This window comes from Capra hircus, chromosome 24 (genome assembly GCF_001704415.2).
Source record: "Capra hircus breed San Clemente chromosome 24, ASM170441v1, whole genome shotgun sequence".
NCBI classification, from domain to species: Eukaryota; Metazoa; Chordata; class Mammalia; order Artiodactyla; family Bovidae; genus Capra; species Capra hircus.
In genome coordinates, this window is record NC_030831.1 from 33,839,154 (window position 1) to 33,857,497 (window position 18,344).

Consider the following 18,344-nt stretch of genomic DNA (forward strand, 5'->3'; position numbering starts at 1 on the left):
AAATAATAAATTATAATACTCAATATAAATTCATTAAAAAGAGAGTGGAAATGCTATTTATAGTTTACATACCTTGGTTGTTTTGTAGAGATTTTGTTTTAGCAATTCTACATGGATTTAACTGAAGAACTGATGCAACTTCACATGCTCCACGGAGTGATCTGGTTTTCATCTTTATAGGCCCATGAGAACCAGCACCCTAAAACAGAAAAAATTATTAGCATCTAGGAAAAATCACAAACTACCATTTTAATCAAAGGCTTTGAATATTGAACACATACCTTTGTGTCATCAAAAAGATTCTCTGTCTCCAAACTTTCACGTGGACGAAGAGGGATTTTAAATACTGGGTTTTCTTCCTTTATTTGTAACAGTGTTTTATTATCTGGAGATTTACTCAAGGACTGGAAAAGGGACTCCTGTAAACAGGGTTCTTCCGGGGAGTCTTTGGTTAGCCCACAGCTCCCGCTCAAGGCCTTGCGGCTTGAGGAAGAGTCCCTTGGAATGGGCTTCAGAGCCTCATAGAGAGTCACTTGCCTAAATCTGATTTTAGAGTTCTCACTTCCTTGGCTTTTCTCTTGACGTTGGATAGCTGAAAATCGATCAGACAGATCCAGAGGTTTATCCATCACGTAGTCTCCATTCATGGAAGAATGACTATCCAGTGGAAAAGGAAAAGCATTTTCTTTATCAAAGGAGGCTTGGGGACAGATTACTTCATCTTCACTTTCTTCCTCAATCTTCTTCCTTTTGGTTCTGCCTCCCAGTGACTTCAGTGGTACCACATATTTATCTTTATCAGTATCTTTAATGTGATCAATACTATCCTGCTCACTTACAGGTTCACTTGTATTTTTATTTATAAGTATCTGCTTATTAGAAGATGACTGACTAGGGATCTTGTTCACTTCAGTCCCAAGAAGATGATGTGTGATAAGGGCTCCATCTTCAGATTTTGATCTAGGTTTCTCTGGTCCAGAAGCAGAAGTATTGCTGAGGGGCACGGTTTTCAGATGGGTTTTTTTCCCAGTCTCTAAAAGAGAAGGGGACAAACTTGTATTCAAACCTAAACTACTTTTCACGTTAGAGGAAGCTCCAAATACAGGAGATGATACCCGAGTAGTCAATTCTTCTTGAAGAGGAGTCTTTGAATCTGAAAACCTAAAAAAATAAAGAGTGGTAAAAAGAGTGGTAACTTTTTTCCTATTAAAGAAACAGGGTAAAAATTAAAAGATAAGCATAATGAGAAAACTTTTGCTAATACAGAATTATTAACAGTAAGGTTTTATCCACATATTAGAAGCAGATCATTGACCAAAATTTAAGATACAGTTGCTGGCTTCTCTTTATTTGGCTGACAGAAAGCAGAGGGAAATGATACAGCAAACCTATCTCAATAACCATGATATTCCTATCTATAAATATTTTTCCAAAGTAACTTAAATGAATTCACTATATAAGAAAATATTTGAACAAATCCCAAATTCTTTTGTTGTTATGAAATCTTATCAAGAGTAACTCCAAGAAACAAAATTCTTATACTACAGAACATAACTCATGACCCAGCCTGCCTGTAGCAGACAGCTGGGGTAGTAAAAAGATCATTAGGGTTAAGTTTGAAGAAGTGGAATGGTTAAGAGCTCCGACTCTCTTACTTAATAGTTGTGCGTGCAGGCTAAGTCGCTTCAGTCATGTCCGGCTCTTTGTGACCCTATGGACTGTAGCCCACTAGGCTCCTCTGTCCATGGGATTCTCCAGGCAAGAATACTGAATACTGGAGTGGGTTGCCATGCCCTTCTCCAGGGAAAATCTTCCCGACCCAGGGATTAAACCGCATCTCTTACATCTCCTGCAATAGCAGGCAGGTTCTTTACCACTAGCACTACCTGGGAAGCCCACTTAATAGTTGTGTGGTCTTAAAGACATTTAACTTCTGTGGGGCTTCATTTTTGTTGACTGTAAAATATGGGGGTAATAAAACCTACTTTAATGACCTAGTATAATGACAATTAAATGTGATGTATGTATTTAAAAAAGAAGCAAAATGCTACGTAAATATAGTATTGTTAGTTAATGGATGTTCTAAAATTAGTAAAAGCAACAGTGTATCCCAATCTTGAATGCTCATCAGAACTAATGATGGATTTCATACAACATTCAGTTTTAGAAAATACAAATCCAGGACTGGATCCTAAAAAGAGATGAGGCTGGGACCTCTGAAGCACTGCTTGTCAGAAGTACAGAAAGAACCTAATAGTAACATCCCAATCTCTACTGTAACGCAAAAAGCCCTTAACAGGTCATAAACTGGGGGAATTATTTTTTTTAATAAAAATACAACCAGAATAACAAGCTGAGGGAGAGAAATAGTTTAAATCTGTGGAACTCGCTGCAATGGAATATCAATAACAGTTTATAAGTTTTTACCAAAGTGCCCCAAATTACCTTAAATTATCTTCACTATTTCTTCTACATTCCTCAAAAGCTTGTTTTTTGTGATCTCCTTCCAGACAGTGGTAGAGCTCATCACCAAGAGGGCTCCGAGGGCCTCGAGATTCCTTCAATAATAAAACATAAAGTACATAAATACAATGGAGGATTATTCTTAAAAAGGAATGAAATACTGATACATGTTGTGATGCAGATGAACTCGAAAACAGGCTAAGTGAAAGACGCCAGACCCAAAAGACACATATAATTCCATTTAAATGAGTCATCCAGAATACGTAAATTCTTAAGGACAGAAAGCAGACTGATAGTTGCTAATTCTAAAAAACCAGGTTGGTTAGATGAGAGGAAGGGAACAGAGATGATTATTTATACTTATAGGAGATGAATTTAAAAGGATATTTAAAGAGCAGTGCTTCCCAAACTTTTGCATACACACAGATCAACTGAGGATCCTATGAAAACATAAGTTCTCTTTCAGTAGATCTGGGCTGGATTCAAGATTTTCTCTCTCACACAAACTTCCAGGGATGAAGATGCTGTTGGCCTGTGGATCACACTTTGAGCAGCAAATCTTTAGAGATCAGTTCCCTCAATAGGTTTGGTGTCTAAACTACTGACATGCCAAGTTTATTGGTAGGAGGGGATTTTAAAAAGTTAAAACATGTTTAGATTTCAAAGGGTAAAAACTAACCACCATCACTTGAAGTCAGTTTTAAAACTAGAAAGAACCTCATCCCACCCCCGCCACAAAAAAAAATATTTCAATTGTAGTCAAAAGTCAATTCAATTTTGGAAATTCAACAGCAAGAAAACTTTATAAGAGCCTATATGCATTTACTGACTAAAGCAAAGGGATATGTTTCAAAGCTGTATCAAAATGAAGCTTCCTTAAGATTGACAAATTCAAGGCTTCTATTTTTTAGAGACTGGTTATGAAAAATAGTGAATGTATCTGATGTAAGGAAGCACTAAATAATGAAAAGAAAATCATGGGGTTAATTTCTGACTCAATCCCTAAGGATGTGGTCTAACTGGATTGGCATTTGTAAGGACAGAGAATTAAAGCATCTGTAGTAGAACCAAGAATTTAGTCTGTTTTCCAAATCAAAGCCCAGTTTAAAGGATGTCAAAAAGACCCAATAAATTCTGAACTCAATCTAAAGGTTTAAATCTTCTCTTTTAAGTTGGAACAGGGTAGGAAGGAGAGGGGACAGGGAAGAGGTTTGGCTAAACCCTCTAAGCTGTCTAAGGTTTTTTTCATTATTTAGCTTTTTATTGGAGTATAGCCAATTAACAATGTTGTGATAATTTCAGGTGGACAGCAAAGAGACTTAGCCATATCTATACACATGTATCCATTCTCCCCAAAACTCCCCTCCCATCCAGGTTGCCACATAACACTGAGCAGAGTTCCCTATTAAATCATCTAAATTCTGACTCAACCCATAACCTATATCCCAAGAATTCTAAGACTTGATAGAGTTTTCTGCAACTGCCTGGAGTGAATACTATAAATGGGTCTTTTCTAGTGATATCAATTTTGTTCTAGGCCTTTATCTAATAATTTTTGGATAAAAAATTTTTTCTCTTGCTTAATTCTCTAAAAACTGACCTCAAAGAACACTAATTACTTCATATTTATTACCAAACTAAACAATTACTTACAGATTCTTCTTGAACACAAAGTCCAAGTGTTTCAGCAACTACTGTAGCTAAATTATCAGGAGGATAACTGCTTTTTCCATGTGGTTCTAAGTTTAAGGAAAAAAAACACAATTATACAATTGTAGAAACTAGCCATATGAAAACGTACCAAAAAAGCAAAGAAAAAGCTCAACGGACCACTTTACAAAATGGCACTGAACAATTTTTAAAATTCTGTTTTATAAAGCCCAAAATACCTACTATAAATTGCAATACATTGCAGGTTTACTGCCACTGAAAAAATTATCATTAAAAATATATAATTAAATGGATTTCTTGTGCTATATTAAAATTCCATGGAGGAAGTAATTGGAGGGGAAAAAAAGTCTAAAACGGCTTTTAGACTGGGAGTGACAATACAATACAGTTGAGAATCACTCTTTTCCATGATGGACAGCCTTGTGTCTAAGTATCAGAACTACTTCTCCCATCATTATCTCACCCAGTTTCATGGCTTCAGATCTCCCCTACATGCTAACAACCTCTGTCCTAGACTCATCTATATTCACATTCACCTACCCATCAAAATCTTTACCTGAATGTCTACTCAGTATCTGAAACAATATATTTTCAAAAACAAACTCCGGATTTCTAACCAACCCTCAGCTCCATCCTGCAACCCTCAGCTCCATCCTGCAACCTTCAGCTCCATCCTGCAACCCTCAGCTCCATCCTGCAAACCTCCAGCTACCAGTCTCTTTCCTCTTAAGAGTTGCCCAAAACAATCTCCCGTTCACTCACTCTGTCCTGCCCACAAAGGGCTCCTTAATGTTCTTCGAACAAATCAAAGAGCACCCTCACCTCAAGGCCTCTGTGCTCACTGATGTCTCTACCTGGGATGCCCTTTGCCCTGAAATCCACATGACTCACCTGCTCTCTCAGTCTCTGCTCAAATGTTACTTTTTTTAAGGTGAGACTTTCTAAAATCTCTTCTTACCCTGCTTTATTTTTCTTTAGAGCTCCTGTTTCATCTAACATATATTTACTTTCTTTCTCCCCGAACGAGATTGTAAGCTCTATGAGTTTAAACATTTTGTTTAGTGCCCAGTATACAGTCAGCACTCAAATATTTGTTGAATGAATGAGTAAACCACAGTAAAGCCTTATTAAAATTACTAACAATTTGTATTAAAATGGATAAGGCTTCTCAGTCCATTGAATTTTCCAGGCAAGAATACTGGAGTGGGTAGCCATTCCCTTCTCCAGGAGATCTTCCTGACCCAGGGATCGAACCTGGGTCTCCTGCACTGCTGGCAGATTTTTTACCATCTAGGCCACAAGGGAAGCCCACGGATACTAATACGAACTAATAACAGGATACGTTACTTTCCAATATGAAAAAGACTATTAAACAAGTAATACAAACAAAATTATATGGAAAATATTTTAAAATATTGTCTAAATTCACATGGTTGGCCACTCTTGCCCACCAATTTATAATCTTAGTATCTTGCTTACTAGCCACTGGAGCTTGACTCTGATCACAAGTGTCAGCCACTAGAATTTCACTTTCCTGAGGTTTATGTTGTGGGTGAGCTGAAGACTTTGGTACTGTTCTCAATTCTAAGGGAAAAACAAAGGAGAGATTACAAATAAACAAACAATCATGATAAAATTAATATGCCAACACAAATCTATCTTTAAATGCACTGGAAGTCTATTTTATTGATATAACTGTAACAGTCTAATAAAGAGGTTATTCCTTTAGTTTCACTAAGAAAAAAAGTTGGAAGTTAAGACAGTGGGGGAGAAGAGGACTGGAACAGATAAACTTCTTCTGACCTAAGCCTTCTAGTGTTGTAATATTTTAAGGTGACCTTTCCTTGTGGAAATCAGTGGGTTCATCTGCAATGAATACTGCATCATATCGTTTTTCAGTCTTTATTTCAGAGTTTTCATTTTCTGGAAGGAAATCTGAAACATGCTTTATCAGAAATCATTCCACTACTTAAGGATTTAATTCAAAGAAAACCAAAAGAAGGACAAAGTAAAGGGGAATCGATTTTTACTAATTATAACTAGAAATTATCCTTAAAAAGCACTAAATGGCAACCTACTCCAATATTCTTGTGCAGAGAATTCCATGGACAGAGGAGCCTGGTGGGCTATAGTCCATGGAGCCACAAAGAGTCGGACACGACTGAGTGGTTAACACACAAACATTTCAAAATAAACAAGCGTGGGTGTTAGAAAAAGAAAAGGAGTAACTAGTCATTAAATTAGTTTTAAAATAATTTGCATGGCTCAAAAGTGATATTTTAAAACCAAAATTTCATTGTCCAAGTAAAAATGATCAGAACAAGATTAAAACTGACATGGTTTTAAACAGTTACAAGTTATTCTCATACAACAAAGAGATAAACCAAGAGCATTTGTACAAGATGACTTTCCTGAAAAAGAAAATTGCTGTGATTTGTTTTTCTGGATATTCTTTCAGATAGATTTAAACATGATCTAAACTATGCTGATGCTTATCTGTGGTTATTCATGTCCTATATGATACCAGACTAAAAGGCCCACATATGTTCATTCTAGATACAAGATGTTACATTTTACTTTAGCTCCTAATTATGTATAAGATTTTTAACAATGCTTTTGTTTTCCACTAGATGGTGATGCAAGCTCATATAAAATGGAGAAAAACTGTGTCAATTTTACAATATCAAAAATTAAGATTACTATTTTTTTAAAAGGCAGAGCTACTGTCAACAATTTATTTGCATTATAAAAATATCTCTAAGACTAGATATACTCCTTCTCCTCAAATGCTTTCCTTGTTACAAAGAGTTTAGGCTAAAGATGGAAGTTCTAAATACTGATTTACTTTTAGATCAATATTAAAAGGAATGAACACTGTGACACACCACAGGATAAATTTCAGGACTACATGAAAATTTAGTTCCAAAGCATTTAGCAGAAATGATGCCTGGAATTAAGAAATACGCCACTGATAAGCCACAAACTAGAAACATTATAAAACCATTTCCTGATTTACCACCAAGTGCTACACATTAGAAAAATTAAAAATAGGTAGTTAAAGCTTTGATGGGAGTAGCTATGGATAATACTTCCAAAGTACAAAAATTTAGAGGCAGGAAGATCTATATTTGAATTTTGACTCATCCACTTGACAGGCTATTTAACTCCTCTTAGGAACAATCTTTCCTCATCTATAAAACAAAGGTGCTAGAAGCTACCCTACAAACCTGTCATGAGAATTAAAATACAGTAATAATGTATTCAAATCACTCAGCATAATAACCAGCATACAGGAGAGGAACTCAGTGTTAGCCTACCTTCCTCTTTCATTGTATCCCACTCAGATATACACATAGGGATATTTTTTAAACCAAAAGGAAAAAACTATTCCCTACATTTGTAAAATGCTGAGTGTTTACATATTCAGATGAGCAAATCATGTCTATATATAACACAGGCAGAAGATACCTTCCCAGTCACTTCACTGATGGAAGTTAAGGTTACAGTTGTAATGTACGTTACCCTGAACAGTGACTATCTTCCTAACAAGATGAAAACTCTTTTTTTTTTTTTTTAAACAGAACTAGGTAACTAAGCTACAACTCTAATCCTCACCATGTGCACAGCCAGAGTGCTCCAGTTTAGCATGTGTTTGCTCTATATATCGGACACGGAGGTTCTCCTTTCTTCGTAGCCGATTAGTGCCAGAAAATGAAAAGGTTGTTATTGGTGAATCTGGAATAACATCTTCCTCAGATTCAAGATCAGTTGCTTTATGTGGTTGATCATTCCTAGAGGAAAATAAGGACAATTAAAAGAAAATTAGTTCAATAAATATTTATTAAAACATCTACCATATGGTATGAGCTATAGCAGAACACTCTCAGGAAGATCCCCTGAAGGAGGACTTGGCACCCCACTCCAGTATCCTTGCCTGGAAACTCCCACGGACAGAGGAGCCTGGTGGGCTGCAGTCCGTGGGACTGCAAAAGAGTAGGACATGAAGACAGTGAATAAACAGCAGCAGCCAAACACAGGTATGAAGTTGGAAGAGAAATAATTCCTTGCATCTAACATTCCTAAATACAAGGATCAGAGATATACTCAAATGACCAGAATACCAGGTGGAAAATATTATTATGAGAGGTGAAGTAGAAAGTGGTGAAGTAGAAAGTATAGTTGGTGGTACTTGAGGCGAAAATTAAAAGAATTTTAAATGGCAGAGAAAATCCAAAGAGGATCCTGCAAGTTTGAGAAAGGCAGGGAGTAGTACCATGTACTTGTGTTAGAGAGGGACACGCTGGAACTACATGAAGGAGAACCTAGAGTTAAGTATGCACATCATTTAGAAAGCAAGAGGAAAGGACCTAAGGTTTTAGAGATGGCAGTAATGTGACAATCTAGCAGCAGGACTGTGCAAGATTAGTGGGACAGAAAGGCGGCAGTGGCTGTAATAGTCTAGGCAGGAGCATCTGTGGGTTTGAGCTGGAATTCTGAAGATAGGAACGGAAAGGAAGGGACCAGTATTAAACACTGACAATAGAATCAGTAAGTTTTCATTTCAGTTCAATTCAGTCCCTCAGTCGTGTTCGACTCTGCAACCCCACGGACTGCAGCACGCCAGGCCTCCCTGTCCATCACCGGAGTCCACCCTAACTCATGTCCATTGAGTTGGTGATGCCATCCAACCATCTCATCCTCTGTCCTCCCCTTCTCTGCCTGCCCTCAATCTTTCCCAGCATCAGGGTCTTTACAAATGAGTCAGCTCTTTGCATCAGGTGGCCAAAGTACTGGAATTTCAGCTTCAACATCAGTCCTTCCAATGAACACCCAGGACTGATCTCCTTTAGGATGGACTGGTTGGATCTCCTTGCAGTCCAAGGGACTCTCAAGAGTCTTCTCCAGCACCACAGTTCAAAAGCATCAATTCTTCGGCACTCAGCTTTCTTTATAGTCCAACTCTCACATCCGTACATGACTACTGGAAAAACCACAGCTTTGACTAGATGGATCTTTGTTGGCAAAGTAATGTCTCTGCCTTTTAATATGCTGTTTAGGTTGTCTAGGTCATAACTTTCCTTCCAAGGAGTAAACGCTTTTTAATTTCATGGCTGCAGTCACCATCTGCAGTGATTTTGGAGCTCAGAAAATATAAAGTCAGCCAGTTTCCACTGTTTCCCCATCTATTTCCCATGAAGTGATGGGACCAGATGCCATGATCTTCGTTTTCTGAATGTTGAACTTTAAGCCAACTTTTTCACTCTCTTCTTTCACTTTCATCAAGAGGCTCTTTAGTTCTTCACTTTCTGCCATAAGGGTGGTGTCATCTGCATATCTGAGGTTATTGATATTTCTCCTGGCAATCTTGATTCCAGCTTGTGTTTCTTCCAGCCCAGTGCTTCTCATGATGTACTCTGCATATAAGTTAAATAAGCAGGGTGACAATATACAGCCTTGACGTACTCCTTTTCCTATTTGGAACCAGTTATTGTTCCATGTCCAGTGCTAACTGTTGCTTCCTGACCTGCATACACCAATAAGACTGGCAAACGACAAATTCAGTGTCTTAAATAATACAAGGCTGTATACTGTCACTCTGCTTATTTAACGAATATGCTGAGTACATCATGAGAAATGCTGTACTGGAAGAAGCACAAGCTGGAATCAAGATTCCTGGGAGAAGTATCAATAACTTCAGATATGCAGATGACACTACACTACGGCAGAAAGCAAAGGAGAACTAAAGAGCCTCTTGAAAGTGAAAGAGGAGAGTGAAAAAGTTGGCAACTCAACATTCAAAAAACTAAGATCATGGCATCTGGTCCCATCACTTCCTGGGAAATAGATGGGGAAACAATGGAAACAGTGACAGACTTTATTTTTGGGGGGCTCCAAAATCACTGCAAATGACGACTGCAGCCATGAAATTAAAAGACATTTGCTCCTTGGAAGAAAAATTATGACCAACCTAGACAGCATATTAAAAAGAAGAGACATTACTTTGCCAACAAAGGTCCATCTAGTCAAAGCTATGGTTTTTCCAGTAGACATGTATGGATGTGAGAGTTGGACTACAAAAAAAGCTGAGCACCAAAGAACTGATGCTTTTGAACTGTGGTGTTGGAGAAGACTCTTGAGAGTCCCTTGGACTGCAAAGAGATCCAACCAGTCCATCCTAAAGGAAAACAGTACTGAATATTCATTGAAAGCTCAAACTCCCATATTTTGGCCACCTGATGAGAACTGACTCATTTGAAAAGACTCTGATGCCTGGAAAGACTGAAGGCAGAAGAACGGGATGACAGAGGATGAGATGGTTGGATGACATCATCAACTCAATGGACGTAGTTTGAGTAAGCTCCGGGAGTCGGTGATGGACAGGGAGGCCTGGCGTGCTGCAGTCCATGGGGTCGCAAAGAGTCAGACATGACTGAGTGACTGAACTGAACTGAAGTAATACCAACACTGATAGCACCAATGTTAGTTGCAGGCTTGCAATGGCAGGTACTCTTCGAAGTGCTACATGTATCAGTTTAAGCATAAGGTATTACTCTCACTTTACAAAGGGAAAAATTAAGATATAGAGATTAAGTGACTTACTAAAATAAAAGCAAGTAACAGAAACAGGATCTAAACCCTGGCAGCCAGACTCCCAAAGACAATACCGTTATCCTTGGTATAGACCATGGGACTAATGACTGACTACAAGTAGGACTCAAACAGTTCCATTAAAACAAGTCATACTATGTCACTCTTCTGATTAAAACCTGCCACATCTTCCCACTTAACTGAAAACACAAGCCAAAGTCCTTATAATGATTGATTTCCCTCCCCTTATTACCTATCTGACCCCTTTCAAATTATATTCTACTCCAGCCACCCTTGCTTCCCCGAGGCTCCTCAGACACATCAGGCATGTTCTTTGCTCCAGCTGTCCCATATGCTTGGAATGCTCACTCCCAGATATCACAAGGCTAATTACCTCATCTTTTCCAAGTGTTCACTGGAGTTTTACCTTCTTATCACTGCCTGCCTTAAACATGCTATTTAAAACTGCAACCCCCTTCCCACACCCTAGTACTCCCATTCCTTATTATTATTCCGCTGTTACTTTATCCATAGCAGTTACTGCTTTCTAACCTAGCACGTAATTGATTTGTCTACTGCTCATTGGCCAGAATTGTGAGCTCCAAAAGGCTAAGGCTCTTTTTGGCTCACTGATACATCATGAGTATCTGCAATAGTGGGTACCTGGTACATGCTCAATAAGTATTTGTTTAATGAATGAATATGGAAGATTCCTGATTCCACTAGAAAAATTAATTCGTACTGATCTAGGCATAGGTTCTTGCCCAATTCAATTAAAGACTGAAGGTACACAAAGATTGGGTTATGACTGAATTGTGGGTATTGAGTAAAATAAATTCATTTTAACTCAACTGACTTTCCCATGTCAAACCATTGTTGACCTTATTTGCCAATAATTTTTATCAGTCTGTCAGGCTGACAAAACCAGTCTTTTCTAATATAGTCCTATCAATTTGTATGACTATGTATTTCCAAAGAATGAGATTTTTATAAACTATGACCAACACAGTTTTTTAAATTGAGATTAATTTTTCCTAACAGATTTATATCTTAATTTTCTAGATAATATCAGTATTATTGTGGTCTATAATCCTATGCTCCATTCCAAGGAAAATCTTTAGAGCTAATATCTACCTACAATTACCATTTTATTCTGGAAAAAACAAAGTAAGCTAAAGTCACATGAGAAACTCTTACAAATTAATGGAGTGTGAAATCTATCTGACCTTGCTTTAACTAATCACGTCACAGGCTACCTGCCTATTAGTCATAAAAATTCAACCTGAAACATGAATGAGTCATGAGAAGAAATTGGTTTCCTGGCAGTCAATCTAGAAGTAGCTGGGATCACAAAAGGGAACCCCCCCCCCCAAAAAAAACCAGCTCTAACTAGAGGTGTCTAAACTAAGTAAACAAGTGCTGGCTTTGTCCTCCTTTGTCCTTTGTCATAAAAGAAAAAGGGAAAAATACAACTTTCCATGTCTTAACTAAATTTCTTCTTTAAAGCATTTTGTCTCATTCTGGTTTTCTGAGAAAAGTTAAAAGTTTATGCCACACCTTTTGGTTAATTAGGGATTGAGCACAGGTCTCCTACATTGTAGGAGAATTCTTTACCATCTGAGCCACACTTAATAGTCATGTTGGGTAAGTTAGTTAACTTTTCTGAGTCTCAGTTACCTCACTATTAAAGTAGATACAGTACTGTACTTTCCTACTTCATTTTTCTGGAAAAGTTGAAAGAAATGATATATGTAAAAACATAATGCAACACCCAGAAAATAGTATTTAATCAATATTGCACTTATTTACAATGAAGACTCCTTTGATATAAGGTTTCCGCCAACAACTACTACAAAGTCATGACTCTAAAGTCCTGTATTTTTATACCACCACAAGAAGTCTACAAGTAGAGGATAGGGGAAGACTTTGATTTGAAGGTTCTAGTTAGCAGTAGACCCAGTAAGGTCAAAATATACCTATCTTGACCACATTAATATTAGGGCTTCCCAGGTGGGTCAGTGGTGAAGAATCTGCCTTTCAATGCAGGAAATATAGGAGATGCGGGTTTGATCTCCACATCAGGGAGATCCCCTGGAGGAGGAAACAGCAACCCAATCCAGTATTCTTGTCTAGAGAATCCCATGGGCAGAGAAGCCTGATAGGCTATAGTCCATGGGATCACAAAGAGTTGGACATGACTGAACAACTGAGCATGCAAGCACATACAATGTAAGTAAAAAGATACAGAAAAATGGAGTGGGCAGTACTACTCTACTGGTCAGACTATACCTAGAGGATTGACTTAATTAAAATATTGACAAACTGAAACATTAAAGAAATAATTTGAAGAGTCTTCAAGTAATGTCTCATGAGGAATAGTTAATGAACAGAAAATATATACTCTGCATATTTACCTACTTATGAGGAAGACTCAGGAAGGCCCCATACCTATCTTTAATGCACACAAAGGGCCATCAAGTAGAAGGAGGGGTAAACTTGTTCCAGATGGTTCCAGAAGTTAAAATCAGAATCAACAAGTTTCACTCCGTAAAGTGATCTCTACCCAGACTTAGAACTTACCAACAGTATCATCTCACTAAAATTAAATACACTTGGGAGACAGTGAACCTATATAAACGGTATTTAAACAATGGTGATTTACAAGGAATTCAGTTTAAAAGAGAACACTGAGGGAATTTCCCTGGCCCAGTGATCAGGACTCTGCACTTTCAATGCTGAGGGTGAGGGTTTAAAAAAAAAAAACTGACTTTCACTCACCCAGGACATTCATTTCCCAAAACAAAGTGAGTCATGTCCTCAAAACTTAATTATTTTCTTTCTGTGACTGGTACAGTTGAATATATATTTTTAATTTCATAACAGCAAACCTTTTTCTGAATAATTTACTATACTGTCACTGAACAACTGTCCTACCTTAAAAGGTTATCTGTAACATCTAACCCAGATTAGGTGAATCAGAATTACCGCATTTAGCAAGAAAAAATATAAATAATACTTTTTCTAAAGTTCAGAGAAACTTCAGACAAGATAATACTCGCTTTTTTTCCAATTGAAAGCAAAAGAGAATATGTTTGAGGAGAATAAGCTGGCTTATGTGAATAGCTGTCTTAAATTTCAGGATAGAACTGAAAGACACAACAGATTATCCCCTATAATGTCCTGAGGGAGGCATGTACTAAATAAAAGATACATGCCCTAAACTCACTGATATGATTGGGGTGACCTTTACATCACAGAACATAAATTAATGTAGGTCAACCACCACTCATCTGAAATCTTTGAACCAGATGCAACTCAGAACTCAAGTTTTTTTTTAAAATGAAGGGTAACACAGGGAATATACAGTTTGTTACAAAACACTTTCAGTGGAGCCTGAGGTATCACCCTTCAGTCAAGCACAATGATATTATCACAGTAAAGCACAGGAATGCTCACAGGAAGTGGGACAAATAAGGAAGACTATAATAAAAACTGGGCCTTCCCTGGTGGCTCAGTGGTAAAGAATCTGCCTGCCAATGCAGGAGATGTGGGTTCGATCCCTGTGTCAGGAAGATCCCCTGGAGAAGGAAATGGCAACCCACTCCATTATTCTTCCCTGTTAAATCCCAAGGATAGAGAAGCCTGGTGGGCTACATTTCATGGGTCACAAAGAGTCAGATGCATCTTATCAACTGAACAACAATAATAAAAAGTATCTTGTCAGTTGAGGTGAGGGTATGTTGTAACGTTTCAAAAAAACCATTTGAGGCTTTGGAATCATATAGAAACGATTGTGAATTTGTGTTCTAGCCTCACTTCAATATTCAGCACAGGTAAAATCAGTAAGTGCTGACATCTTCATACACACTTGTTTAATAACCTCAGTCTGGCCCCAAATCCTTCTTTCCTCATTTGTTATCCCCCCTCAAAATTCTCCTTGCCTACCAATATTCAGTGGACTGCTAACATGGCAAAAATATAAAAATCTTTTTGGACACCAACTACTTAAAAAAAGCAGTGATATGATTAAAGAAGCTAATTCCACTTGTGAGATGTGTTTATACATAAGACAATAACTAAGGCAAAATCATGTTATGTCTACATAGTTTAGCAAAGTTTTTGCAGATGTCCACTTAAATTCAACAGTCTTTAAAAACCTTGGAAACCATTAAGACTGTCCTGAATTATAACTCTTAAAACATATTACATAAACTTGATATCTCTTGCTCTGTATCAGACTAGACCCAGAAAAACGGATTCTTTTTTTGAGACACTGTCAAATAATAGAGAGAACAGAGTCTTCTAAGTCAGAAGATGGGGTTCTGAGTGATGTCTTGTTGTGAGCTACATGTTGTGAGACCATGGCAAGTTATTTGACTTCTGTAAGATGTGGACTCCTTGTCCATAAAGTAGAGACAATAAAACTACCTTGAAGAATCACAGTGAGGATTAGAAATAATAAACACAGAACACCAAGAAGAGTAACTGGTATACAGGATAAAAGTTATTATTTTTATTAACAAAAACTGGGGGAGAGGAAAAGGAGGAACTTCTCTAGGCCTGAGAAACATGTAAGAGGAAATAATCATTCAGACTACTTTTACTAAGTTTCTAGGACAGAGCTGGAAAGGTGGTAACAAAACTCAAGTATTTATTTAAAATAGAAGTGTTTAAAATAATTTATTTGAATAATTTATTTATAGTTATAAAAATGAAAATGCTTTAAATTAAAATGTTTTGATAATTTATACATTCACATGTATACTCTTGTGAGTATACTCTTATACTTTATACTCTTTATAGCATACTTTTTTTATAGCATATACTCTTTATATACTTTATACTCTTTATACTATTCTAAAAGTATAAGATAAGAGATGCATGCAAAGTCTTCATATATACTTCTGAAACAAAAATACAGTGATTTTTCTTGTATTTTCAACTGCAGAATACTTTATAATTTTTAAAAAAGAAATCTTTGATTCTTAATATACCTTTACAGTTTGCATAGCTAAGTAAAATGAAGAAAGAGAAGATAGGGGAAAATACTCAATTTTCTGCCACAATCAAGAAAAAATACTTACTCAATTTTCTGCTGCAGCTGTTCAGAAAGCTTTTTATTTTCTTCCTGTAGAGTGTTCTTTTCATTCACTTAAATATAATGTGGAAAGAAAGCATAAATTATAGCTATATTAGTATGCATGTCAGGCTCTTTCAATAATTTCAACAGTCATAGAGAAATTAGGATTTCAAATTCTAAGTTGTATGTTAGTCAGGGTTAATGCTACTATTCAAAACTAATTTGTTACTAGGTAGTGATTACTACACCTCACACTGTGCCAGTTTCACAGAAATGATTAACTGATAATTTTATGTAATGCTTGTGGGCAAAAAAGAAAGAGGACCTCATGTACTGGGCAGTATAGTTTAATTATTCATACTGAGGACAAGAAAGCATTCCACCTGGTTACTCAGTCCTACTAATTTCAAATACCATTTTAGTGAGTCATTTATCTCAAAATAAATCTAATCATAAAATATAACAGTGAATATCAGTGTAAATTTTTATAACAGAAGCACACTTAAGTAGATTTTCTTTCTTAGTCATACTCTATATTGCATGAATAATTATGGCGTCAGTAACTTTATATACCACTGAAGTAGCATCTCCTTGTTTGACTCTACCTTGACTAAATTTTCCTATCATCCTTATCTATAAAGCAAAAACTCAGTTTGGGGCTATAATTCCTATGGCTGCCAGAACAAAATTTTTATTAATCCTTGATATTATGTCACTGGTTAAGCATGTGTTTTACTAGGAGGAATATATCAAAGACATCAAGTCAGAATAAGTACAATTAACCTCTAATAAAGAAAGTTAGTCACACTCCAAAAATCTGTTAATAATTTAGTGGTTTAAAATCTCAACATATTTTCTTACATTGAGTAAATAAAAATTTGTTGACTATATACAATACTAAACTGCCTCCTTTGGAGGCTCAGGAAAAAAACTCCACAAAAACCTTAAGATATGACAGTGACCTAAAGGAAAGTATAGTCTAATAAGATACAAGATATTATATAAACTTTTTTTTTAACTGCTGAAAGTAACAAAGGTGTTAAGAGAAGCACAGATAAAATGCTAAATGAAATTCCAAGGAAAAAAAGGTTTACTTTGGGCTGTTAAGAAAATCAGGAAAGGATCCGAGAGGACACCTGAGCCAGACACAGAAAGAGATATCCAAGAGACTCCCACACCACTGCCACAATCAACAACAAAAACAAATTGTGAGTGAAATCTGAGCAGAGTAAGCAAGCAATTGTTCATAGCAGCACTCATGGAGGAACTGAACTTGAAATTTCCAGTTCAAGCCTGAACTCCTGGAATGGAGCCAGAGTGATCCTAATTCAATGACCACTACAGTCAGTACAAAATGACTCATATATAGATTCCCAAGTATTTCAGATAACAGCATTGCTTTACATAATAATAAAGTGTTTAAAGATTTAAAAGATGGAAGGCCTCGAACTAACATGATAGAAGTGATTACCAAAAGAGAGTACGCAGACAAGACTGAGGTAATCAGTATCAATATAGTAATTAACATAACTGACACACTAAATACATAAAATTCCAAGTGTCTATTATGCCCAAAACAGAGAAAGCCCCACTCACCTCCAAAGCAAAACAAAACATAACATACGCAACACCCAACACCTCATTTGTCACCATTATAGGTAACTAATATACAAGATCTAATTCTGACAACTGGAAATTAAAGGGAAAATATTAAGATGTATCATGCCTTTCTAGTAGGAACTACATCCTACAGTAACCAGCAGCCCTAACTGATGAGGGAGAATTCTTATTTACAGAAAAATACCAGCTAATGAATATAAGAATAATAACAGAAATGGAAAATTATCATTTTGTAATCTGTAATTAAATAATTGATTCAGGCCAGAATCACCAATGGATACTAAAATTATTAAAGACTGAGGGAGAACTGTATTTTTGCAAGATTTCAAAATTTCACACATCCATCCTTCCAACTCAGACTACTTGGTACCAGGGGAAGATTCAACTGTATAATGGAGAAGTCTAACAATCAACCCCCAAAGAGCGGAAGAACCTGACAATACCTATATCCTGATAGGATGCAATATAAAGTAGACAATTTTACCTATGAAGTACGGTTGTCAAAAAGGTTTAATCTGGACTTATCAAGCTTTCAGATCCAATTTCTATTTTATAGGAAATAAAGAAACAAGGTAAAGAAAATGATGAGGATTATTCAGAAGGTGGCTTAATTTTAGGAAAACAGTCCTACTTCTTCAAAAGTTAATGTCATAAATGAAAATGTAATAGTTTTCTACTCACTGATAATCTTATATTCCTAAATAAATGCATGCATACAAGTATTCAGACACACCACAAAATCTATGGGTCTAAACCTGGCTCTTGAGAAACCTGTATACAGGTCAGGAAGCAACAGTTAGTACTGGACATGGAACAACAGACTGGTTCCAAATAGGAAAAGGAGTACGTCAAGGCTGTATATTGTCACCCTGCTTATTTAACATATGCAGAGTACATCATGAGAAACGCTGGGCTGGAAGAA

At 36.6% G+C, this 18,344-nt stretch overlaps 1 protein-coding gene across 4 annotated transcripts in view; it reads right to left on the minus strand.

The window, feature by feature from the left end:
- RBBP8 (RB binding protein 8, endonuclease) overlaps positions 1 to 18,344 on the minus strand; it is a 77,823-nt gene that overhangs the window by 15,093 nt on the left and 44,386 nt on the right. For all 4 annotated transcript variants that reach the window (XM_005697054.3, XM_005697052.3, XM_005697051.3 and 1 more), the window contains 7 exons: positions 15,807 to 15,873; positions 7,750 to 7,925; positions 5,614 to 5,718; positions 4,117 to 4,202; positions 2,446 to 2,558; positions 282 to 1,161; positions 73 to 199 (listed from right to left, as the gene is read on the minus strand). In XM_005697054.3, coding sequence (XP_005697111.1) covers positions 73 to 199; positions 282 to 1,161; positions 2,446 to 2,558; positions 4,117 to 4,202; positions 5,614 to 5,718; positions 7,750 to 7,925; positions 15,807 to 15,873 — 1,554 coding nt within the window. The remainder of the gene's footprint in view (positions 1 to 72; positions 200 to 281; positions 1,162 to 2,445; positions 2,559 to 4,116; positions 4,203 to 5,613; positions 5,719 to 7,749; positions 7,926 to 15,806; positions 15,874 to 18,344) is intronic.